A 24775-nucleotide genomic window follows, 5' to 3' on the forward strand; every position below is an offset into this window, starting at 1 on the left:
CAACTTCTTTGTGAACATTCTCATTAAGGATATTTTAGTCAAAAAATACTACTTATTAATCATAAAATCGATTGGATTTAGTGAAGAAAAAATAAATCTTTCTAGCAATAACTCTACGATGCCATATATTTTATTTTCGCACTCTGCAATGTATGTAAAAATCTTACTCCGAACATTAGCTCATTAGCTCTGCAATTTAATCAAGGAGTAAAATAGTAACTTACTGTTATAATTCAATTGAAATAATAATCTAAATAGTTATTTAGTTGCTATATCAGTATTAAGGGAATTCTTTATTAGGTTTTGGGTGTCCGAGAATGAGACATATTGAGTGAGAGGGGGGGGGCGGGGGATGAACCTGCCATATTTTACTGTTTTTGGAAGCTTCCTTTAGTCTTCAAACTGTAGAGATCTTGAAGACGAAGTGTTCTGGTCAAGTTGGACAAGTTAAGTTCAAAATTTATTGGAGTTTTCTTCCATAATTTATTCTATTTTGTTTTAAAAAAAAGGGTCCACTGCGCACCTAAAAATTAAGTAGTCAATTAATTTATGGTTACTTTCTCACGTATACTTGCTTTGAGGTCTCTGTCATGACCAAATCCTTCTTGTCATGAGTTATTGTTCGTCCAAATGTTTGTAGTGGTGAAAACCATATTCTATCCTTTTCTTTTTTCCTAGGAGAGATTAATGGATTACTCTCCAATGGAAGAAACACCTGAAATAATTCGAATTATGGTGATGAAAGCATTTTGACCGTATAAGTTTCGGTTTTCAGCAGTCAATTTTTGCGATGATAACTTACATATCTTTACCTCAAAATAACTTGGATTAAAGAACTCAAAAGGAACCAACTGTTACACGGGAAGAATAGATCTAACATTACAATGCAACTCAACCTAAATAGTACTAGTTCTGAATAATCTTCTCTTCTTCAGTTGTGAAACAAATCTTAAATTGTTAGTAGTACACGGCACTGGCTAGAAAATGTACTAGTGCATAAGCTTACAGGATACAGATGGGCAATGTGGATCTGGGACTATACAGTATAATTCTAATCAGTCTAATAATCTATACTTCATACGCTCTTAGGCCTCGGCATCACTGCATGCCATGCGATCTTTATATCTTTCAGGTGCTTTGATTCAACTTCATTTCCTTGAAGGCTGCTGCGAAAAGCTACAAAATAAGACTGTTAGTTACAGTCTAAAACAATGTAATCAGCAGGTAGAATTTAGGAAGAACTGGAATCAAACAAAGCTAGTTTAACTTTATTGCAAAAGTCAAAAAAAATCTTGAGCCGTCATACAAGCCGTGTCGACAACATTTGTCACGAACAAGGCCAAAATACTAATATTGATGTTCACGCTGATAGGGGAACTTGGAAGAATCAGGCATGAAAAAATCTAAAAGCCAAACAAATGCATGTGCAAACGAATGGCATATAAGTAATACAAGCAAGAGAAATATGCATAAGACGTGGATGTGATCCTTCTATAATTTGCAATAGGGTGCTTGAAAGCTCATTAATAATTTCATATCTTCCTTTGTTAATATAAAATATATAAACCAAAATGAAATTTTTAAAAAAAAAAATACTTACCCTGTTATTAGCTCCAATCCGCAAGCCAGAACCTCTTCTAACCTCTAGAGTGTGCTTCCCTCTGTCATTTACACTTCCTGCATCATGGATATTTCGTGTATCACTATGAGAGTGATTCACCTGATATGGTGTTCTACTTTGGGCACCAGACAAGCTATCATCCTCTGTATTCCCATCATGAGTATCTCCTTCAGATACATGCTCACTTGGAAATTTGTTGTTTCTGCTGGTGATTGTTTGATCCTTTTTGGAAAACTGTGTAGCTGCAGCTCGGGCACCCTCAATAGCAGCAGTCACACTTTGTGATTTCTCTATTGCAGATGTTCCAGAGCTACTGAATGAAAGAGATCCTGGCTTCAAAGAGAGAGGATCTCGAGGATCTGGAAGTGGAAACTTGACAGGAAGGGGGGCTGAGACAGGACGAAGACCTCTTACTGCTGCTTCGTAGATCTATGACAGATGCATAGGAAGCTTAAGATATAAGAAACAAGCAAATAGAAGGCAAAAAAGAATTTTCTTATAACAAAACAAGAAAGGCTGGAGAAGCTACCTTATTTGCCAAGTTATATACGCCCTGATAACCTCGCATCTCAAATGGAACTAATAACCTCTGCATGAATCAAAGAAAACTATCTTTAACACACACAAAAAAACAAAATACAGCAAGGTCTTAGGAAATGAGCATCTTTGTTGTGAAAGGAAAAATAGTGCCTATCAATTAGTTAATTGATTAGTCTAAATGTTAAAAGAAAATTAGATTATCTATTGGGTTTGAGCACAACTATGAATAAAAATCAATATTCTTGAATGATGTAGTGACATACTTGCGGATTTTCACAGAGCCAACAAAAGTCTGTCAGTCCTTCAAGCCTGACCTGTAAGTTACAAGTGAAACAGTTATTAACAACAGTAAGCCTAATAGTATTACTGAAAAAAATGACAACCTAATGAAAGAAAAATACAAAATCCTACCGATTCAGGTACAGCCTCCCAGCTCACCAGCTCTTTGCATTTAACACAGCCTACCACTTCAATGCAACCTGCAATAAAGAGAAAAAGGTTTACTTACATTAAACAATTTATAAGAAAAACTTGAAGAGTAAATTTACTTTGATTTCCAAACCACACATATCTGTTATGCTTCTTAACAAGGAAGGTCGGCTAAATTTTGCAGCACACATAAATCATCACCTAAATTAAGGCTTACATAGGAGGCTCATTAGATTTCACGCAATTTATGCCAACTTAAACAATTAAGATATTCCTTTGGCTCAATGACTTCCAACTCAAGAAAAGAAGATTCAAAAGGAATATTCCCTTTTCAATACCTTCATATGCAACTGAAATAAAATTACTGTTGCACTCTAGGAGAATGAAGAATACAAGGCACTTTTTGTTTCCCATAACAAGTTCATATTTGTAGTTGATGCTTGCACTAACAGAACTTTGTACTATTTTTTCTGATTCTTAGATTGCCAATGAAGTTATCGTATTTGAGCAATTACTTTTTGCATTGTCTAGTTTGAGAACTTATGTAAGAAGCCATTGTGATACTATTTAATTTCCCAGCAGTATCTCGATCATCAAGAGTAACTTTTGATTTGAGTACCCTAATGACTCCACCCCAGACAAGCACTTATTGACAGATGTCTGATAAAAGAAAGTATGGGAGGAATTGTACAAAAATGCATGGTTCTTGCACATTGCTAGTACTTACATCTCGGATGATCGAACAATATAAAACATACCTAATAGTCGAGAAACCGGATAGTGTTCCGGAAACTTAATATCCGTGATCCCATTAACAGCATATATTTCCCTGTAGAAGTCCTCCATTGCTTTAATAGTTTCTGGATCAGGAACTTTTGATGCGGCGTGAATCCATAGTCGGCCTTCAAGATTTTAAAATAAATAAATCATAAGTTGAATTTTCGACATGGGCGCACAATGTTATCATCAAATCGGAAGAACTCAAGTCTAATTTCACAAAATAGGCTTATGAAGATATGAGATTGGATGATCCAGGAGCGAGAGAGAAGAGGAGAGGAGGAATACCTGTGATTGGAGAAGGCCAGGATCTCCCCTCGATGCGCTTGATGCCGTAGACCAAAAGAGAGGCCCACGGTTGGTGCATCGTGAGGCAAGGGTTTCTATACCTCTCCCCTCCTCCTCTACCGCGGCCACCGCCGCCGCCGCCATAGCCTCCCCTCATTTGTCTCGCTCACTCGATTTCGATCTCAGTCGCGGTGCGGAAAGCGGAATAGAGAAATCTAGCTGAGAGCTTCATACATATAACAAATAAATAGAGAAGGTTTCCTTTCTGAGCTCGTAATCCGAAATGGAGCAGGAGTAGAATTGCGAATTGGGATTTTCTACTTGGCAGCTTATTATTGGTCGGTAATAAGTTAAAAAGATTTTGATATGATAACATCGTGATTGATAAGGTGCATTATCATCTTTTATCCGGGAATAACTCGTTATCTCCCAACAGAGACTGAATAAGTGATGGAATATCTTATTCAAAATCGAAACCGAGTAGAGTTAACCCGTTTACGAGGGGACTATCCGAGTCCGATGAGGAGTAGATTCTCCCTTGTCCTCGTATCTTTAAGTAGCCTGTTGACCCCCTCACTTCCACCTTGCTCGATAACTCTCTCCCTCTCTATCTCAACTCTATTGACTAGTTTTGCACTTCACCTTTCAAGCTTCTCCTCCTCGTGAGATAGAAACTAATATACAAGCTTAGTTGTCTCTCTCAACTCTCTACTACGTTGACTACCTAGCAATGGCGAGAGAGCAGTTACAAGTCCTCACGGCCCTCGACGTGGCGAAGACTCAATGGTACCACTTCACGGCGATCGTGATCGCCGGCATGGGCTTCTTCACCGACGCCTACGACCTCTTCTGCATCTCCCTCGTCACTAAGCTCCTTGGCCGCATCTACTACTCCGTCCCCGGTTCCCCTGACCCCGGCGTCCTACCACCCAACGTCGCAGCCGCGGTCAACGGCGTCGCCTTCTGCGGCACGCTCGCAGGCCAGCTCTTCTTCGGCTGGCTCGGCGACAAGCTCGGCAGGAAGCGCGTCTACGGCATGACGCTAATGCTCATGGTCGTCTGCTCCCTCGCCTCCGGTCTCTCCTTCGGCCGCTCCCCGTCAGCCGTCATCGCCACGCTCTGCTTCTTCCGCTTCTGGCTTGGCTTCGGCATCGGCGGCGACTACCCCCTCTCCGCCACCATCATGTCGGAGTACGCCAACAAAAGAACCCGGGGAGCATTCATCGCCGCCGTCTTCGCGATGCAGGGGTTCGGAATCCTAACCGGTGGGATCGTGACCCTAATCATCTCCGCGGCATTTAAGAGCCGGTTCGACGCGCCGGCTTATAGCGATAACCCAGCCACCTCCACGGTGGCGGAAGCTGACTACGTTTGGCGGCTCATCCTCATGTTCGGCGCGATCCCAGCCCTCCTATCCTACTACTGGCGGACGAAGATGCCGGAGACCGCTCGGTACACAGCGCTGGTCGCCAAGAACACGAAGCAGGCGGCGGCGGACATGTCCAAAGTACTCCAAGTCGAGATCACGGTAGACAGCACCGCCGACATCGCCCCCACCCGAGCCAATCACCAATTCGGTCTCTTCTCTGCCCAATTTCTCCGTCGCTACGGTCTCCACCTCCTCGGCACGGCCACGTGCTGGTTCTTGCTCGACGTCGCCTTCTACAGCCAGAACTTATTCCAAAAAGACATCTTTACCGCAATCCACTGGATTCCAAAAGAAAGAACGATGAGCGCATTAGAAGAGGTGTTCGAACTCGCCAGAGCTCAGACCTTAATCGCGCTCTGCGGCACCGTTCCTGGCTACTGGTTCACCGTCGCGCTCATCGACGTCGTCGGCCGGTTCAAGATCCAGCTCGTCGGATTCCTCATGATGACCGCTTTCATGCTCGGCCTCGCCGCCCCTTACCACCACTGGACCACCCCAGGCAACCACGTCGGATTCGTCATCATGTATGCGTTCACCTTCTTCTTCGCCAACTTCGGGCCCAACAGCACGACCTTCATCGTGCCAGCGGAGATCTTCCCTGCGAGGCTAAGGTCGACGTGCCACGGGATCTCGGCGGCGGCTGGGAAGGCGGGGGCCATAGTGGGGTCATTCGGGTTCTTGTACGCGGCTCAGAGCCAGGACAAGAGGCTCGCCGACCCCGGTTATCCGGCGGGGATCGGAGTTAGGAACTCGCTATTCGCTCTCGCTGCGTGCAATCTCTTGGGGTTCATATTTACCTTCTTGGTGCCGGAGTCGAAGGGGAAGTCTCTTGAGGAGTTATCCGGCGAAAACGAAGATGATGGAGTTGTAGAAGGAGATGGTAACAGCAACAGGACAGTCCATGTTTAGATTCTTGTATTGTTTTGGATAAGATCTCACTAGAAGATCTAGTTATATAGTTTTGAGTTAGAGGTGTGTAATTTTGTTTCAAATTAAGTCGTCTATTATGTAGTAACAATTAAGAAAGTCAACTCTATGTTACATAATATAATGATCTCTTTTTATTCGTGAAATCCATCCAAAAACTTCCACGTTCGATAAACAAAGTTCACCTGCCCAATTATTCCTGACAACCACATCGGATATCTTTATCCATATCCAAAATCCCCCGATTGGCCTGCGGATAGGCGGATAGCACAACAAAAGTCGGATACGGCAAGCGAAGTGGGAATAAGGCGATCAGGCGATGAATTCAAAAAGTGCGACGGTCGCGCCGCTTCGTACAGGTGACCTGTTCCTCTTCCAACGACTCCCTACGTCATCCCCTACAACCAAATAACTCATTAATTCGTGACTTACCACGTGTCTGCAAAGAATACATAACGGTCTCTAACTCTACGTGGCGATATGTTATTGGATTCATTTGATGTGGCGAATTTGTGAGTCGGGTACAAGACCTTGCTTCGCCTCGCGGTTCCTTCGCTATATTGCTATGCTCCCTTCTCGATTTGTACCTTCTACAATTGCTATATATTTCTTTCTATCTGTGGCTTTTCGAAGGAGTCCTTTTTATCTCTCCCTATCTACTGGGTTTCAACGAAATCAACGTTTGCTTTCGACTCCGAAAGCAGCCGTTGCTTCGATCTCAAGTAAGTTTGTTCTTTGCTTTCCAGGTGTGTTTTCCTAATGGAATTCTCGATTTTGTTTTTCGAAAAAAATTATGTGATCGTTTGTGGATTTAGGGCTTCTTGGATTACTTAAATGAGAGAATCGTTTGGCTGTAGTCATTTCTCTATCATTTGTTTCATTTTGTTTGGATATTGCGTGCCTCTTGTTTGATTTCTCTTTTCCTTTTTGTCCCTTTTAGCCAATAAGATGTTCCCGGATTTAGGAGATATTTGGTGGAATCTCATAGATTTATGTGATTCTTCTATCTCTGTTTCATTATTCATGTCGATCGATAATAATGGTTTGATGCATCCTCTGAAAAGATTTGTATAACAGAGTTCTTCAATTTTACCCAAGAAGAGTAAAATTGTTTCAAGAGCATTTGGCATTGGCCCAGGGTTGATTTTGAAGTCGTGCGATATACCCTAGGGTTGCTTAATTGTTACTAGGAAGTTTAGTGTACCTCTCGGATTAGATTAGGGTTCAGTATTCTCATATATAACATGCACCAGGTCTGATAAATATGAGTATATATTGGATTAGATTTATCCAAGAAAACTATATCTTTTTGAAGGGAATTTAGCAATGTCCCAGGGTATGAATTTGAAGTAGATTGGTAATAGCATAGTTAAGGTCGATCGGACGAGTTCAGAGCTTCATATTATCTGTATTTTATATGCCCCATGTCTCACAATTAAGGGTATATAATATGTCATATGTCTGAAATTTTATCCAACATTTTGGTTCATTGTCAACGAAAGGAATTATTCCCACAACAATGCATGCTAGACATTTTGGATAATAGATTGACTAGAGTGTGGAGGGGTTCTAATAGGAATCAGATTGGCAGGCTTAGCAATGTTTTGCTGTCAACCAATTATAGAGTAATGTGGGCTGCTTGTGGCATGTTGGAACACCAAATTAAAAATCCACAGTATGAATGTACAGTCAATATGTGGTTGGTTATTTGACCTTTTAAAGTAAACTTTGAAATTGGAGGAAGAGGGAAGATGGCTTGCTTTCTTGCAGCTGTGAAATGTAGGAGAAAGACACTGAAATAGAGCGAGAGAGAAAGGAATAAGTGGAGTTATTTTATAAATTATTTATCATTTTCTACGCTTAAATCACCAAAGCATACGAATTCTGGATCTCCCTTCATTCATATAAAAGTGCACCTAATGTCTTGAGAAGTCATTTTAACAGATTAAAACTATTCGCAAGTCAATCTTTTACCATATCTAGTCAAATATTATGTATCCTTAGCATATCGCGTCCATATTATTTGAGATTTGTCATATCAATGCATTCATGTTGTGTATTTTGGATATTTGTCCATTTCATAGGCTCTTACTGGCAGAAGAGATATCATTCAAAGAATTTCTATTTCTCTATGTGAATATTTTCTCACAAGAAAGGATATAGTAGACAAAAGATAGGGAATTCTGAGATGATTTAGCAATCTTTTCTTCTTTGGAATTTTAGGTGCTTCTTACGAATGTAACAGGTATACATAACGTAAGTGGGATGTTTTTAATCTTTAGTAATTATTCATCTCTTAGTATTCTTCAGGTGCTTGTTTGTGTAAGAAAAGTTAACTAAGATAATGATTTATGAGTATTATGTAGAAAAATAGCAACAACAAGAACAGCAGCAATTTGCGATATCTAGTTTGCTCTGTGAATAATTTTTGACTCTCAGAAACTTATTATTCTTTTGCTTTCTTTTCTGCAGTCATTAGTACTCTTTGATTTCTGAGTATATTTCAGGTGCTTGTGTTTGTAAAAAAAAGTTTATTGGAGTATTACTAAATTTGATACATTCTCTGACTTGTGCAGCTCTAAAGTTGCATAAGGATATTCACTTGATATTTTGACAAATAAAGTTGATGATTATGCGCGAACCAGATCCTGATGTTTTGCGATGGGGTCTCCATCTTCTTCAAGGTGACCCTTGTGCTGATTCTACAGAATATGGGAACTCTAGTCAAATTGATGCCAGTGCTTGTGATGAAGCTTACATCAGTGAAATTAGTTATAGAACAGATCGTAGTATTGTAGAGAACGATGAGATTATTGCCCATGCTCTTCAGGAAGAATTTTCACAAGTTGCTGTTGCTGAATCATCTGGACCTTCACATGCAGATGAACAGCACTTGCATGCATCTGTTCTTACGCAAGATTGGTCAATGAATAGTTTAAATTCGGGTATACTGTTACCTGGAATACATGTCAGCTATACTTTTGATATTCTTATCCTTCTCATGCATTTCTTTCATTTGATTATTTCATCTAATTTTTGTAGGAAATAAACCTCTTCATGAAGAGAGAGAAGACATGGAACCTTCCAGTTCATGTACAAGTCCTGAAGAAAATTTACATGATGGAGATGCACGCTTCATAGAGCTCACAGAAGATTTTTCTGCCTTGGATGGTGAAGTAGGCAAGAGATTGAATCGAATGGTTCCTGTTCCTGTAAGTTCTCAGCCTCTGTAGCTCATTTATCATTAATAACTTCTTAAAGAAAAAAGAAATGCAAAATGAGTTCTACTAACAGTCTGGCTTTTGGTTGATAACGCCAATTTGGATTTTTTTTCCCTTTCTTTCTCGATTTGCATTACCTAACATGGGAACATTGAAATTCCTTAATATAATTCTATATTCACCTCCATGGGTTTTGGATGTCCAGTTTCAACATTAGTGGCAAACTTGGGTTATAGTGCCTCTTTGGGGAAAAGCTGTTATGGAATGTGACTGTGTGAGATAATAGAGGGGCAAAAGCAGAATTGAAGTTTGACTCAAGTGTAATATATCAGAAGGAGACCCTGTTGTCACTAATGCTTTACAGTTTACTGCCCCTTTAGAAATCCATAATTGATGCTATTACAAAATTCTTTTTTAGGACTAAAAAAATCATTATTACCACTACATTCGTTAAAATATTGTAATTGCCACTGAAATCATATACCTCTTTCCAAATCCAAATTGCCATGCTGGTTAATTTCTTGCAGAATATTTATGGAATATTGTTGGCATGTAGTTGTTTAAAGTGAAAAAATACATATAAATGACTAAAATTCCCTTTTTTTTTAAGTTGAGCATAAAATATTTGTATCTAATTTTTTTCTTACAAAAAAAGAGGATTTTTTCTTGTACTATGATATTGGTAAATTATTTACCTTTAGAAATTAGAACCATTTAAAACATATTATATAAGGGGAAAATGGTCTTTTAACAGTGATTAATTAGATTTAACTGAGATGATGGTATTTTTGAAAAGGTTGAATAATTTCCTTGGCAATTATGATATTTTGAAGAATGCGTGGCTATTATGATATTCTTTAAAGTTTTCGGTGGCAATTATGTACTAATCCTTTTTTAAGAAAAAGAGAACAGCCATTTGTGAATGAAGCATGACTTTATTCCAAGAGGTGTTATGAGGGTACTTGATGAGATGTCTATGATAATCGTCTATCATTTCTGTCTTTTATCCCTTTTTATTTTTTGTCGTTCTTAGTCACTGTCTATTTTGGTCTTCCAGAACATTGAATAGACATCAACAATAGGGTAAGTGCACAGAATTTATATATGTGCTAGCTTAGGGGGTTCTCTGCTCACTATGTGAAGTCACTATTCACTTTGCACAGCAACAGAATCTTCTATCTCGAAAGGGAAAAATGTTGTCGAGGAATTACATATTTCCTTTGTTAGGATTTTAAGCTAGCTAAGTAATATGTGTTTGATATTCAATTTTCTCGGTAGTTTGGTGATGTGCATGCTGAGTTAACAATTGTTCTCTGGATTTCTTTACGTACAGCATGTTCCTAAAATAAATGGAGAAATGCCTTCTATTGATGAGGCTACTTCAGATCATCAAAGGCTTCTTGAGAGGTAACAATGAAGTTAGTTGATTTTTTGGATGCTTGTCAGAAATATTTCTTAGATACTCAACACTGTTGCCAACTCTAAATAATTACATTGTTAAACTTGGATATCTTGAACCACTGGAACCAAATGCAGTAACTTACATTTATAGTCTACATAATAAGTAGTAATGTCCTGAAATCTAGCTGAAGTATGAGATTGTCAATAACTCTTACACGTATATGGACCTTTGCTTGGTCTGAGATTGTCACAAACACATATTGTCAATAAGTTACCTTTGCGTGTTTTTCCAAAATGCAATCTATGCATCGGATATGTGTTTGCGGTCCCTTCGCTGCACGTAGTCAAAATCCATGTAGAACCCACATAGGACTTATTTGACTTGTATCATTATTTTTTCAATAAAAATCTTATACTATAATAATTTAAGTAGAGATGAATATATATATCTTACTCTTTTTTTTATAATTTCAATCAATTTTCCTACTAAGTTTGTTGAAGTCTGCAAACTTAAGTATCCATAGGAAAAATACAGAAAAAGTAAGTAAAATAAAAGAATTTCTTAATAATATGAGAAGTAATGTTTGACATCTTCCCTTTCTAAAACCCCGCATAGGTGGGAGCTTCACGCATAGGGACGCCCTTTAAGTTTGTTGCATGTTCTAGGTTATGTTGCTCTGCAAGCATATCTATTAGTTCTTTTTCTTTTTTCTTTTTTTGTTAATGTTTATATGCGATAGTGAAGCTATTGTCTACATATGTAGGTTGAAGTTATATGATCTGGTCGAACTTAAGGTTCAAGGAGATGGTAATTGTCAGGTAAGTTAACGACATTCCTTCTTTATTTGTCAAGTTTCTTCCTTCGTAAATTATTTAAATGAATATCACCTGAAGAGGCTCTAATTATTCAAGTATCGCATGTAAGTGAGCTCCAGAGGTGAACTTAGCATTTGACTACCATCCAGCTCTTTATTTTTTTCTTTTTCTTTTAATAGCTCTTATTATGCATGCATTTTGGATTATGATCCACATTTATATTATATTTTCTTGGAAATGATAGCAGACAACATCTGTATAAATTTATCATAATTTAGAACCTTCATCCACTAAAATGGGGTCATCCTATAGACATCATATCAAAATTGGGAAAGGTCTCTGAAAGTAATTAAAAGTCTAATTAATTAACAATTTATCTTTAAGAACCCACTTCTGGTAGACATGCAAGATGCTCAACATTAATTACACATCACCACATGCTGGGCCAAAGGCCCACATTTGATATTAAAAAATGATTATCCAATATTTTGCAGTCATCAGTAGATGCACACTTAGCTTTCCATTGAATTGCTCTCTAGGGATATACCATTCAATATACTAGAACCAAGCAGAGTAATGAATAATGATGACTCATTGGTTTGTCCTACTAGTTATCTGTTGAATTGGCTAGAGTTTTTCTTTTCCCTCTCAATCACAACAACATTTGTTTCCTGAATTCCATTTCTTTTCAGTTCCGAGCACTATCTGATCAGTTCTATCGTACTACTGAACACCACAAGTTTGTGAGACAGCAAGTTGTCAATCAGGTTTGTGGAGACGCATTGATTTTGATATTCATTCTACTTGTTTTTCCTTAGTACTGCATTAAACTTTTCCTTCTTGGTTGGTGACCAAATTCTTTGGATTTCTGGACTCGATTCTTTTTAAGTTTATATCTTTTGGTAAGTCACTCTTTTAAGATGGTTGTCAGCTCAAGTCGCGGCGTGAGATCTATGAGGGATATGTCCCTATGGCTTATGATGGCTATTTGAAAAAGATGTCTAAGTGAGTTATTTTTCTTCGTAGTTATTCAATTACTGGTACAGTTAAAAAAACTACTTTATAAAATAATACTTATCGTGCATCTTTACCATGTTGTACCAACAAAAAAGGAGTGGAGAGTGGGGCGACCATGTCACATTGCAGGCTGCTGCAGACTCGGTATGCCTATTATATTCAATTTTGTTAGCTATGGTAGTAGTATAGTTCCATCTTCTTGTCAATTTGATCATTGTTTTATCAGGATTGCTACTTAACAAGGTGTTTATATTGCTGAATAATGAGAACTTGAGTTTTGTTAACTACGGTAGTAGTATAGTTCCATGTTCTTGTCAATTTGATCATTGTTTTGGCAGGATTGCTATATAACGGGTGCTTATATCACTGAATAATGAGAATTTGAATGCAATTCAGTAAGTAAACATATCTGAGATATTTATGATTGGTGAATTATCTTTCAAGATGTATAGAAGATTTTTTAATAAGAGCTTTTACATTCAATGCAGACTAAGTAGTCTAATTGAGTTTAGAAGTTTGGTGTTCTTATCAGTTCTTGCAGAGATGTTTTAATGTCAGTGGGAGCTTCCCATCTTTATGCATTAAGTTATCCATTATTTCTATAGTTCATTATGATTTGGCAAGTTAATGATGCTTTATAATTTAGATAGTATTATGAGTGAGCTTTACTTACCGCACAAATTAAGCCGCTTGCCATCATAATTTTGTATTCAAATTAAGCCTTTTCTTTTCTTCGGCTTATGATGCTTGTAGGCTAGCAGTAAGTTGCAGTATAACTATTGGTAGAAGTAGGTTGCTGCCAATATTAGTGGCTGTGAAGAATATATATTATGTGCAGCAAGATAAAGATTTTATTAGCATATATATGCTTTGCATAGATATCTCATGATTAATGTTGCATAATGATATTATTCTACAATTACCTTGTTTCTAAACTAGCTAGACTATTGATTTTGCATTTTAATTTACCCTTTTTGCAGTATGGTGTCAAAATTTTTATCCTAACATCATTCAAGGATACATGCTACATTGAAATATTGCCTGATGTTCAAAAGTCAAAACGAGGTATGTTTTACATCTTTTCTCATTTAGTGATATAATTAATATTTTATTAAAGTAGATGCATTTTTGTGTTGGAACAGTAGTTCTTTTCGGATAAACAACACAAAGTTATGATGCAAGCTTCTTTTTTTTTATTTTGTTAGTTATGAACTTATGATACATTGGCTGTTGTTTGATTCCCTATATAATTAATTGCTAGCTATCGAAAATTCAAAATGGATTCCATTATTTGACTGATTATTGTCTTGTCTTTTCTACATTGTGCTTAGTCAATGCAAGCATTTCAGTAACCTACAATATGCAAATGTTTGATTCCTTATGGTATCTCTTTGACTCTTTTACACTGTTTGAAATTCTCATCACTTTTGCAGTTATATTTTTGAGTTTTTGGGCTGAGGTGCACTACAACTCAATATATCCGGAAGGAGGTAACTCCATCTCCTGTCTCTTCTTTGTTGTAGTGCTGTTCTTTTCTTTTTCTTTTTCTTTTGCCTTCAGTATTTGTATGGAACAACTTCTCTATATTCCATAATACATGTATATCTCTCTCGAGGCACACCCTTACTGTTGATCGAAGACCATGCAAGTGCCCATATCAATTTCATAGCTGAGAGTATCCAAAATGAATCAGATCAAATGTTGAACAAAAATATTGTAGTCCTTATAAAGTTGGCGTTGATATGATTTGCAGTTGCTTTTGTGGTTGGGATGAGGTCTAACTGTAAAAAAGTTATGGATACAAGGAAGATGGATAGATTCGATTTACATGCTGCTCTACAAGCATTAGGTCACTGAAAAAAAAAAAGAGCTTTTCTTTATCAAGGTATTTTAGTAGAATACTGTTTAGTCTGCATTAGAGCTTGGGGAAATCAATCAATTGTTGAATCGATATTTGAATTGTTACCTCTTCTTGCACCCTTACTATCTATAGTAATGAGGTTTCATGCGATGTGATTCAGTTTTGATGATAAGATCCCAAAACGTTCTATTATATCTTGTTCTCTTTGGAAAGCAGTTCTGTTGATTAATCTTCCTATACTTGTTACTCTTGCAGATTTCCCAATCTCCGAGATTAAGAAGAATAAAAGGTGGTGGCACTTCGGTAACAAACATTAGAAAAGCTCAGTTTGGACTTTGTTATTTGACTCGTTCTGTTTCCCAGGCACTTCATCCTGGAACAGTGTTCGACGATGTGATCAAGCAGGGGCAGGAGAGATTGGCATATGATTCATTCATTGTTCTAACTTACCCCAGTTTCTTATCTTCCTGTACATACATACCTACATACCTTATAGGTTAAATATCATTTATTCCAGTTATAGGGAAACTATAGGAAATTTATATTCTTTGCTTTCTCCTTGGTAACTTACAGCTAATCGTTGTGACAAACTAACCATTATTTTATTGAAATTCTATAATCCTCCATGGAAAGAAATTATTCTTGTTGCTGAGACTTCATGTACATCTATCTATATTACTGCTACCTAAATGGTTTCTCTAAGTTATGATATGTCAATCATATTACAGCACTCATATCTAACAATGTTTAACTCTTAAATAATTATATACGTATCTTTGAAGATCATTTGTTTCGTTAGCAATAATGACAACCAAATATAAAGAAATTCTAGAATTTCATTTTCGTAATTATTTATTTGACAAATATTAAAAGACCACCAAGGCGAAGCCGTCCTTGCGTGCCTCGATCAATAGTCAAAATGTAGTCTAATAATATGAAAGTTACTTCTATTCCAGAATTAAAAGTAGACAGGTACATCATGTCCTACTCCAAAGGTGTTAATAGACCCTAAAACCCTAACCATTCAATCCTCCTGTCGGATCCCCGTCGGCTCAACGCGATACTCTCCGTCGTCCCCCACGGCAGGCCGCATCAGCATCGCCGTGTAGTAGGGCACGCGCTGGATAGCCATCGGAAACCCGAACTCCGACCCGTTAATGGGGAAAAAGGCGGCGGTGTGCCCAACTTGATCAGGACCCGGTCCCACCCCCGGGGCCGCCGTGGAGGTGGAGGAGCGGCCGGCAGTGGCGGCGGCGATGGAGGGCTCGGCGTGGCGGAGGAGCCACTCGATGGTCTCGCCGTCGGTGCGGTGTCCGAGCTCGCGGGTGAGCTGGAAGATCCGCGCGGCGACGATCGCCGGCATCCGGACCCTCCTCCCCCTCCCCTCCACCTTCCGGTGTCGGTCCTTTGCCGCCGCCGGAGACGGCGACGATGATGACGACCTCTTGGTGCTCCGCCGTTGGGACGGAGGGTTTGTTAGGATTTTAGAGGTGGAAGGAGAGGAAGGGGTGGGTTTGTAGAGTAGTAGCTCCGAGGCCATAGTCGTCGTCGGCTCGTCGTTTTGAGTGGGGTCGGTGATTAGAGTTTCTTTTTATTTTAGGGTTTAGGCATTGGATTGTGGCGCAAATTTACTAGTTTGCCACTTTCGGGAATAGTCACTTTTGGGAATGCTACGCGCACGCATGTGTCCACGTGATCATACCAAACTTTATTATAATTTGGAATTGGTACACCATTGTTTCGCACGTGCGTGTCCATGGAAATTGGAAAGTGACTTCCTTCCTTTTTCTTACCATTGACCCTTTCACTCCCCTCCGAGGCTTTTACAATTTAATTACAATTAATTTTTCGATTTAGTGTTATAAAACTAAATTTATATATATATATTTACAATCAATGCATATTTTATTATAATAGAATGCGCACATTAAAATCTATTTTTACAAATTAAATACAATTAAATGACAAAAGCCTCCTCCATTACACCCACCCCACTTTTTACTTTAAAATAAAAGATCAGTGTACAAACTGCTCCAATGGATTGATAGGAAATTTGTAAACAACTGCAACTGCATGCTCCCTTTTGATGAAGCCGTGTAATTCATGTCATCGTCTGTCATAAAACTGGAACCAAATCACTGTTCTGATATTCTAATATAATCATTTTATTTTATTTTTTGATCCAGAGGAAAAACATATCTCCTCATAGACAAACAAAAGTTAAAGAATACTATGACGAATAATAACCTGCACTTTGTCATTTGTTCAGCACTAGAGTTGGTAAAATGGTGGTGGCCTCGCCATCAATGACAAGACAATCCTGATTTGTAAAGCATTTGGTTGTAAACTTTGCACTGCCATCAAGAGGAAAAATTCTTCAAGCATAAGCAAATAAATCAATCTCAGTGAAAAGTGAGAGAGGGGTTTACATGAATCTATTCTTGTTTCCCTTCGTATATATTGCTTGAACTTCTGCAACCACCTCTTCTCCAACATAGACAGGCTGTTTAAACTTCAGGTTCTGTGCAACATATATTGCTCCAGGCTGCATGTTTGCCAAAATGTGTCGTATGATGACAATACATGAGAGGAAAAAAAATACAAAGTCCTTTCTGCAAACTAGACTTATAAATCTAGCTATAAGCAGGAGCACATTATTGTGCAATTATATGAGAGAATTGAAGTCGACAAATCGAATATAGGGTTTCAGAAAGTGGCTGGCAAAATTAAGTTGGTAAATGAGAAAACAGATAAAGAAAAAAAAAGAAACAGAAACAGAACATATTAGAATTTGAGATAGTATAGATAATGATTTACTAATCAGTCATTATTATCATATACAACTTGCATATGTACATTGTATCATCACATTTTTAAGTCATGAGAGGGCAAAGTCAAACAGGTATATTTGGTTATACCAAAGATTTCAAAGTCACATAACACTCACAACTCACAAGTAGAGAAGAGGATAAAGAAACAAATTGCGGAGGCACAAGGACCTCCAGCTTTTGCTGAAGGAACCCATTCTTCATAAGGAGGCTTTGCAGACAGGAAGGCCCAGGTGACTAACATAATCTAATAATCAGGACAAAAATTGATTTGCATGTCTGCAACAAACAATTAAATTATGCGAACAGACAGCATTAAACAAGTCTTCTTCGCCACTCTTGAAAGACACTGGGAGTTCTAACAAACCAGTCCATTTGGGGATGACATGATTCCCAGTTCTCACATCCTTTCTCAGTAGACCTATTTACCGTGCATTAATGTGCAAGTTCATAGGATATGAAAACTAAAATTTAATCTACTGAGTTTTGGCTGACTAAGAAAAGTAACTTGAAACCAAAGTGCATTTACATTTACACTCTCAATTTTGGTTCTATCCTTATGTTTAACAAAATTTCAGTACTGGCAGCTGGTGTACAAAAATCTATGCCTTGCGGCTTGTGTATGTTGCAAGAGCTAACAAGGCACCATTTTGCAATCTCTCATCCTCCATAATTGCAAGGTTTCAAAGTTTCTCAATTACATACTATTCACCAAACACTTGGAACTTTTAAAACAGACATTCATTCATTTAATTGTAATTAGAAAGAACATTCTATTCCTCTTGTAGTCTAACATGAAACAACTTCTTTATCCTGCTTTACGAATTGAAAAGAGTACGTCAACTTCTTTCTATCATTTTTTGGCCGAAGCCGCAACTCGTTAAGAACCCTTATGAATCCGTTAAGTCCTATATTTGTTCTTTATGAGTTTGGGTATGCAATCTACCCGCCTGTACTTAAATTATAACTACTTGTTCATCCTAGCATAATGCAATTCCCAAAAATTGACATTTTCGGTACTCCATTTTGGGAATAGTACTCTTTGCTCACCTACCAAGAAGCTATTCGACAAAATGCCTGAGTGAGTTACTTAATCATAAATCACAGAGAGAAGAAACAAGGAAGAGAGAGAGAGAGACATACGAAATGCGAGGCGATAAGGGATGGGAATAGCGAGGCGACGAGCATGCCATGGACGATCCGACCCCCTTCGAATCCGGCGACTCGGCGGGAGAAGTCAGCATCGAGATGGACGGGGTTGCGATCGCCGGTGACCTCCGAGTACTTGGCCACGTCGGACGCCGAGAACCGCCTGCACTCGCGCAGCACGTCGCCGATTTCGAGGAGGCGAGTCGACCCCTTCACTTCTTTCCCGGCAGGGGGAGACGCAGAGGAGCAGAACGAGATGGACCGAGGTGGATAAAGGATCCGAATAAGCCGGTGGAGTCGCATCTTATTCTCACGATTCTATCGTGTTATCTCACAAGTAATAGTACAAATACCTCTTTCCAGCCTTATGGGCTGGAATTGTTATCGGCCTTATGGGCTCTTACTGGGCCTCAACTCCAAGCCCATCTGAGTTGCTTCGGATCAAAGAAATATAGCCGTTATAATCAACCAACCGTTTCAGCTCACCTGAAGCATTGACTTTAGCTTTCTTCTCTCTTTCTATTCAATTTCAAAATCTTTTGTCTATGTTCTTGGAATTACTTATTAATGTATTTAAAGAGCACATAAAGATGGAGGAAGCCATGTGCTTAGCTCTCAATTTTTTTAGTGCTCGAAGGTAATCATAAGCAAGACAAAAAAAAAAAATAACACTTCTTAATATATAGATCGGATAACTAAGTTTATTCTTCTTTAAGAAATTAGCTGCTACTAAGTCTTAATTCGCGCACATATAATACTCGTGAAAATTAACTATTGAGCTATAGTGGTTACTGTTGGTTTTTACTTAACTACGTGGTTACTTACTTAGCTAATAAGTGATTGAGTTAGATCTTTGTTAAGATGGTGCTTTTGTTTATGCTACTTAGTAAAAATAAAAGAAAAGGAAGACAAGAGAAAATAAGGTTCTCTATATATAACAAGGGTTTACAACTAGAAAACTTCTTAGATTGGGATCATTGCACAAGAATTTTCTTCTTCACATCTACAAGAGTGTTATTGTTTCTGAAAGTGTTCTCTAAACTTTAAAATTTAAAGCTAGGATTATTAGTTTTTTTGTGAATGATATTCTTGTGATTTTAAGAGACTTATTGTGGTGATCTTATTTGTACAAATTCTCTTTCTCTTGATAGTGGATTTAATTTCATGCCCCGTGATTTTTTCTTTGAAAAGGGTTTTACATAGAAATTTGGTGTTTTAGTTTTCTTTAGTGCTTCGTGTTGTTAATTGCATATCTTCTTAATTGGCATCATTATTTAGTTTTTATTGTCATAGATCTCTTGGGTATGAAAGAGAACTCATTTCCAACAGTTTCTTATGCAATCTTTGATATTAATTGGATCAATACCTCACGGTATTATCCAGGAGTACTCCATATTAATTCTAGAGTAATTTTTTTTAAAATGCCCATCTGATAAGCTACTTAGAATTCGAGGTACGCATTCTCTACAGCTAAGTTGGAGTCAAAAGCACAGGTTCACATGATAGGGTCACTTCTTTAGTAAAATTTCAATTCCTTTAGAAACTGAATTGAGAAAACAATGAATGCTTAGATCTAATGTTAGGTCAAACAAACATAAAATAATACTGATATCAAACTAAAACCACAAATTTTTAATTTGTTTAGACCTTTCTATCTTCTGCAGATAAGTAACAGATGGGCAGTGTGCTAAGAGTGATAAGCAAGTACTAACAAGATGTACTCAAATTAGATTGGATTAATTAATGTTTCTTTAAGAGAATTAAACCCCTACGATTAATGTATTCTTTCCCTTGGGTTTTGTTCCCATCTATAGTAGATTTGAAGAAGGGCCATTTAGCTTAACTTGATTGTTAGCTTATTGAGATCCAAGTATAACTAATTGAAAAGATAAACTAGTTAAGTCATCGTCATCGTTTTATCTCAGTAGTTAAGTCTTATAAGCTCGTGATAAGTTCCTCTCGACATTTGGCTCTATGGTAACATTTTTTGGTTAATTAACCTAGTTATATAACCTATATAATAGATATGTTTAATTCTTTTGTATAGTCTATAATTAGTCTAATTCTATCAAAGAAACAAAAACTAAGTAATGAGCCTAAGAGCTGCCATTGCAAGTCATTCATGCTGTACAACTACATAAAGGGGAAACCTTTTAGAGTTTAAAGATATAAGGCATAGAATAATTAAGTTATGTTGCTTAGAATAATTAATATTGTAGCCATGTGAGCCACCACCGTAAGAAACTAGCAAGTATACGTACGTCCATTTATCAAAAGAAGAAGAAGAAAAAGAAGAAGAAGTATAAGTACGTTAAAGAAGTTCATATATACTCCAAACTGCGAACATAACGGCCAAAACTGCTACCTTACCCTTTTTGACATCCGCAATTCTCTCAAATCTTTCACTTTATTTCCGCGAGATTGTCTATGGATTTGTAGCAGTACTCTATAAATACACCCCTAAAATCCTTAGATTCCTCATCAAATCTATTATACAATAACATCACATCCTCTATCTCTCTATCTTTATCTATCTACGTAAGTCTAAGTAATGAAGAGCTTTCTTCTTCTTCTTCTGCTCCTACTCGTCTTCGTCTCCTTCTCTACGACAACTAATGCAGCCTACAACATCGTAGACTTCGGAGCCAAGGCCGACGGCAAGACCGACGCCGCGGCGGCGTTCCGTAAAGCCTGGGCCGCCGCATGCGGCGCCGCCAAGCCGGCAATGATCTACGTGCCGGTCGGAAGGTTCTTTGTGAGCCAGGGGCTCTTCCAAGGCCCGTGCAAGAACAATGCCACCAGGGTGTTCATCGACGGCACCCTACTGGCGCCGCCGGGATACGGCGGGGGAGCAGGGATGTGGATTAAGTTCCAGTACGTTGATGGCTTGTCGATCTACGGCGGGACGCTCGACGGCCGAGGGCAGGCTATGTGGGCGTGCAAGACTGCTAAGCTGCGTTGCCCAACTGCCGTAACGGTAAGATTACGATTATTTTTTTAGTAAAATTTATAATTTACGCCTACATTTTATTATTATTATTATTATTATTATTATTATTATTATTATTATTATGATCATAACTCTATTGTATATATTTGTCATTACACCCGTGCGTTTATTTTTATTATCTTAAAAATATTCCGAGTTAGATTTAACCTTTCTCTTGCTCCTGATGAAAAACACTAAAATATCATCGATAAAGTTGTCTGGTAGTAGGGTCTTAATAATAATAATAATAATAATAATAATAATAAATCGAATTAGGTGGGTATTTTTACAAATTTAACCTAATTGAGTTTTTGACGATGCATGGTAAATTATGCATGCAATGCAGTCCCTAACGATAAGCAAATCCAAGAACGTGCTGATCAGAGGTCTAACATCACTCAACAGTGAGGGCTTCCACATGTCCATCTACGGCAGCTCCGGCGTGACGGTGCTACGAGCGAAGATATTCGCCCCCGACGAGAGCCCCAACACCGACGGCATCCACATCCAGCTGTCGAGCTCCGTCACCATCGTCAACACCACGATAGGAACCGGCGACGACTGTATCTCCATGGGCGCCGGCACAGCCAACGTCAGGATCCAAGGCATCACCTGTGGCCCAGGCCATGGCATCAGGTTACTTACTTCATTACCTACTAACAGGTTAAGCTTTTTGAATCGAAATTAAACTAAATGATTGTTTCGTTTTAATCCACGTAGCATTGGAAGCTTAGGGGGTGTGCTCGGAGACCCAGGGGTGGAGAATATAACGGTGAAGTCGGTGGTGTTATTGGGTACCCAGAACGGGTTAAGAATCAAGACGTGGGGGAATCCCTACGATGGGTACGTTAGGGGGGTAGTTTTCCAGCACGCGATCATGAAGAAGGTCCAGAACCCGATCGTAATCGACCAGAACTACTGCCCTGGAAGGGTCAACTGCCCCGGTCAGGTAAATTTCTTTTATTTTGGTGGACGATTGAATGCAACCATGGTTGCAGGAATTCCTACCAGTCTGGTACAGTACCTGGTAGCTTTTCCCTTGGCTTCCAATCTTAAAACTCCCTGCAGCTAGCTACGGGGTGTGTATGTATATATATATATATACATACATATACATCACACACACTTACGTAGCTAAAACCTCCTCATTGCTTGTGTTTGTGGGTCGCAGAGCTCAGGGATCAAGATCAGCAACATCTCCTACGCCGACGTCCGGGGATCGTCGGCGACTAAGGTGGCGGTGAAGTTCGACTGCAGCGCCAGTAAACCATGCGTCGGCATCGCACTGCAGGACATAAAGCTGACTTACATGAGCAGTAGTACTCCAGCACAGTCCTTCTGCAACAATGCTAAAGGATCCATCTCTGGGGTTATTAACCCACCAAGCTGCTTATAGGAAGGAATATTACTGTATTACTATTTAATAGCTAGTATTATAATATATATATATATATATATCTTTAAATACAAGTACTCAACCATATCTTTGAAATTGAAACATCTCGAACTAATGCATAGATCAGAGAAAGGCTGTAGAATCTTGACAAAGAAGAGGGGTACGATCACGTAGCAGCGTTCAGATGGATGGTAGTAAAGTAAGTAAAGTTGATGGTGGCAAACATCAAAGAGTACTTCTGGCGCTGGATTTAATTGAAGGACATGATGGGCTCGTACCTTTTTGATCCCACATACTGGTCCACCTCTGCTGATCGTAATTGCAAGTACTTTGGAGATGTTTTTTACTATTTTATCTCAAAGGACAGCTCCCACATCTACCTTCAATTATAGAATGTACTACTTCCATCTAATATTAGTACCTTTAATAAAACCATATTTAGTCCACATTTTTAATAGCACGTTTCCTCCTCCTTTTTTTTTCAAATTGATATTTTTCACCCTCTGATTGATATATACATATGTAATCGCTTAAATCTTTAGTGAATTTAACAGGGTATGAGAACAGAAATCCTGTTATACTCATTTGTCATTCATAACATAAAATCTTTAATTATCTATTTAAATTAAATATTTATTGGATTTATCAAAATATTTTATCTCCCAAGTGAGTTGAGAGTTATCGAACATTACGTTTATTCTTATGTTGAAATAGAGTATTGCTATTTTTTCCTTGGTGTTGTTGCTTTTTTCCTGACAATTAAATGTTAGTAATTTGGTCTTAGACAGTGTGGTCACATATAAACCTACTAATTAATTAAAAGCAATGAGCTTGTACAAAATCTATTTTGAGATATTTTAATCATGAAGAGTGTAATATATGAAAGGAGGTCGATCGGAATAATGGATTGAGAAAAATGTGAAATAAACCTACTGGCCATCATGCTTGAGAATGAACTTAAGGAGTTATATCGAAAAAATAAAGTGATGAAAGAGTAGTGAAATATGCCAAGCAGTATACAAAATATATAGAATTAAAACTTTCTTTAGTTTGATCTATGATCGTGTGCTGCAAATGATACAAGAATATAAAATCTTAAGAAGATGAGAAGAATAAAGGAAGCGTCAAAGAATTCACTTTCCATCTCAGAACAAATTAGCATTAACGCAATGACAAAGTTTAAGTTAATATCTCTCAATTAAAAAGTTAAAAGTGAATATTGCAGTCAGAAACTCACAAGTAATAGCATATATGCCATATAAAGTTGTAATCCATAATATAAGTAAAATACTGGGGAAAAAAAAGAGTTCTTAGATGATCAGAATCAAGAATATGATGCAACTTACATGGTAAGAGTGATAAAGAGTAATTTTGCGTCCAATCTTAGCATACTCCATGACATAGTCGCTTATTGTCGATGCAGCATCATCAAGATTCTCATGTGGAATCAGATCTAAAGATTTTTTTTTTTCCTGAGGAAAAAGATCTAGGGCTTCTTACTTCATGTGAATCTTGATGATGCCACACCCACAAACATCGACTGTTCCAATCCAATCACACATAGCTCAAGCTAGCCCAGGAGATCATGAGAAGAGAGACTGGGTTAAGTATCTAAGAAGAGAAGAAGAACAGGACTTGTCAAGATATGGATTAAAAAAGAAAAACTCCCCAAGAAAAGAAGAAAAGCATATGGATTTCACAACCCAGATGAAGGAAGCTCTAAGATTAAGGCCAACCATATCGCGTGTAATATAGTATTACTACTCACCTACTTGGTGTAATAGCTAGGAGAAGATGGGATTCTTGGTAAGAGACGGTAGGAATGATAGATTTCAAAGACTTGGGGTTCTTCCCAAAGTCATCAGAAAGAAGCAAATCGTCAAGCATTCGAGGGTGATGGAGAAAGAGAAACTAGAGATAGAGATAGGGATAGGGAAGTATAAGAGAGGAAGAAAGGTTGTTGATAAGGGTCTGATATATAGAATTATTGCTATGATTTTTACTATACATTATAAAAAAAAGTAATTACTTTATAATCGATCTATGCTTAGCTGCATCATGGTGGGCTCTACTTTTAATGTTTTTG

The 24775-nt window shown here is 38.1% G+C and overlaps 6 protein-coding genes across 10 annotated transcripts; 3 read left to right on the forward strand and 3 right to left on the reverse strand.

Moving 5' to 3' along the window:
- Window positions 1-807: 807 nt before the first annotated feature.
- LOC140782722 (uncharacterized) lies at window positions 808-3918 on the reverse strand. Of its 2 annotated transcripts, none has more exons than XM_073129451.1 (7): window positions 3656-3918; window positions 3349-3492; window positions 2573-2640; window positions 2425-2475; window positions 2151-2210; window positions 1601-2050; window positions 808-1166 (listed from the first exon to the last, which is right to left on the reverse strand). In XM_073129451.1, exons 1-7 carry the CDS (start codon window positions 3810-3812, stop codon window positions 1149-1151), a joined length of 948 nt encoding a protein of 315 aa, XP_072985552.1. In that variant the 5' UTR covers window positions 3813-3918; the 3' UTR covers window positions 808-1148. The 2 variants fall into 2 exon arrangements, with proteins under 2 accessions (XP_072985552.1, XP_072985551.1); XM_073129450.1 differs by having other exon boundaries at window positions 808-1176; window positions 3656-3917.
- A 56-nt stretch (window positions 3919-3974) lies between these two features.
- On the forward strand, window positions 3975-6127 carry LOC140782721 (probable inorganic phosphate transporter 1-4). Its single transcript, XM_073129449.1, has one exon. The coding sequence runs from the start codon at window positions 4386-4388 to the stop codon at window positions 5991-5993; it is 1608 nt and encodes a 535-aa protein (XP_072985550.1). The 5' UTR covers window positions 3975-4385; the 3' UTR covers window positions 5994-6127.
- Window positions 6128-6592: 465 nt separating this feature from the next.
- LOC140782755 (OVARIAN TUMOR DOMAIN-containing deubiquitinating enzyme 12-like) lies at window positions 6593-14963 on the forward strand. 3 transcript variants are annotated; one of them, XM_073129504.1, is made up of 13 exons: window positions 6593-6733; window positions 8588-8695; window positions 8842-8956; window positions 9054-9223; window positions 10566-10639; window positions 11398-11452; window positions 12142-12216; window positions 12381-12454; window positions 12562-12610; window positions 13447-13531; window positions 13900-13956; window positions 14583-14616; window positions 14691-14963. In XM_073129504.1, the coding sequence occupies exons 2-13, from the start codon at window positions 8663-8665 to the stop codon at window positions 14722-14724; spliced, it is 855 nt and encodes a 284-aa protein (XP_072985605.1). In that variant the 5' UTR covers window positions 6593-6733; window positions 8588-8662; the 3' UTR covers window positions 14725-14963. The 3 variants fall into 3 exon arrangements, 2 of the variants coding, with proteins under 2 accessions (XP_072985605.1, XP_072985604.1); XM_073129503.1 differs by having other exon boundaries at window positions 8588-8956; XR_012107935.1 differs by lacking the exons at window positions 14583-14616; window positions 14691-14963 and adding an exon at window positions 12805-12861 and having other exon boundaries at window positions 8588-8956; window positions 13900-13954.
- Window positions 14964-15351: 388 nt separating this feature from the next.
- Window positions 15352-15867, reverse strand: LOC140781978 (transcription factor PCF1-like). The gene has a single exon (XM_073128291.1). The coding sequence runs from the start codon at window positions 15865-15867 to the stop codon at window positions 15352-15354; it is 516 nt and encodes a 171-aa protein (XP_072984392.1).
- A 346-nt stretch (window positions 15868-16213) lies between these two features.
- LOC140782225 (3-hydroxyacyl-[acyl-carrier-protein] dehydratase, mitochondrial) lies at window positions 16214-18621 on the reverse strand. 2 transcript variants are annotated; one of them, XM_073128692.1, is made up of 4 exons: window positions 18299-18621; window positions 16757-16872; window positions 16575-16681; window positions 16214-16440 (listed from the first exon to the last, which is right to left on the reverse strand). In XM_073128692.1, the coding sequence occupies exons 1-3, from the start codon at window positions 18605-18607 to the stop codon at window positions 16585-16587; spliced, it is 522 nt and encodes a 173-aa protein (XP_072984793.1). In that variant the 5' UTR covers window positions 18608-18621; the 3' UTR covers window positions 16214-16440; window positions 16575-16584. The 2 variants fall into 2 exon arrangements, with proteins under 2 accessions (XP_072984793.1, XP_072984795.1); XM_073128694.1 differs by having other exon boundaries at window positions 16214-16451; window positions 18299-18618.
- A 2234-nt stretch (window positions 18622-20855) lies between these two features.
- On the forward strand, window positions 20856-22689 carry LOC140781979 (polygalacturonase-like). Its single transcript, XM_073128292.1, has 4 exons — window positions 20856-21281; window positions 21640-21929; window positions 22014-22242; window positions 22465-22689. The coding sequence occupies exons 1-4, from the start codon at window positions 20856-20858 to the stop codon at window positions 22687-22689; spliced, it is 1170 nt and encodes a 389-aa protein (XP_072984393.1).
- The last annotated feature ends 2086 nt before the right edge of the window (window positions 22690-24775 follow it).

Source organism: Typha latifolia, chromosome 2 (genome assembly GCF_019914945.1).
Source record: "Typha latifolia isolate L0001 chromosome 2, TyphaL0001v2, whole genome shotgun sequence".
NCBI lineage: Eukaryota > Viridiplantae > Streptophyta > Magnoliopsida > Poales > Typhaceae > Typha > Typha latifolia.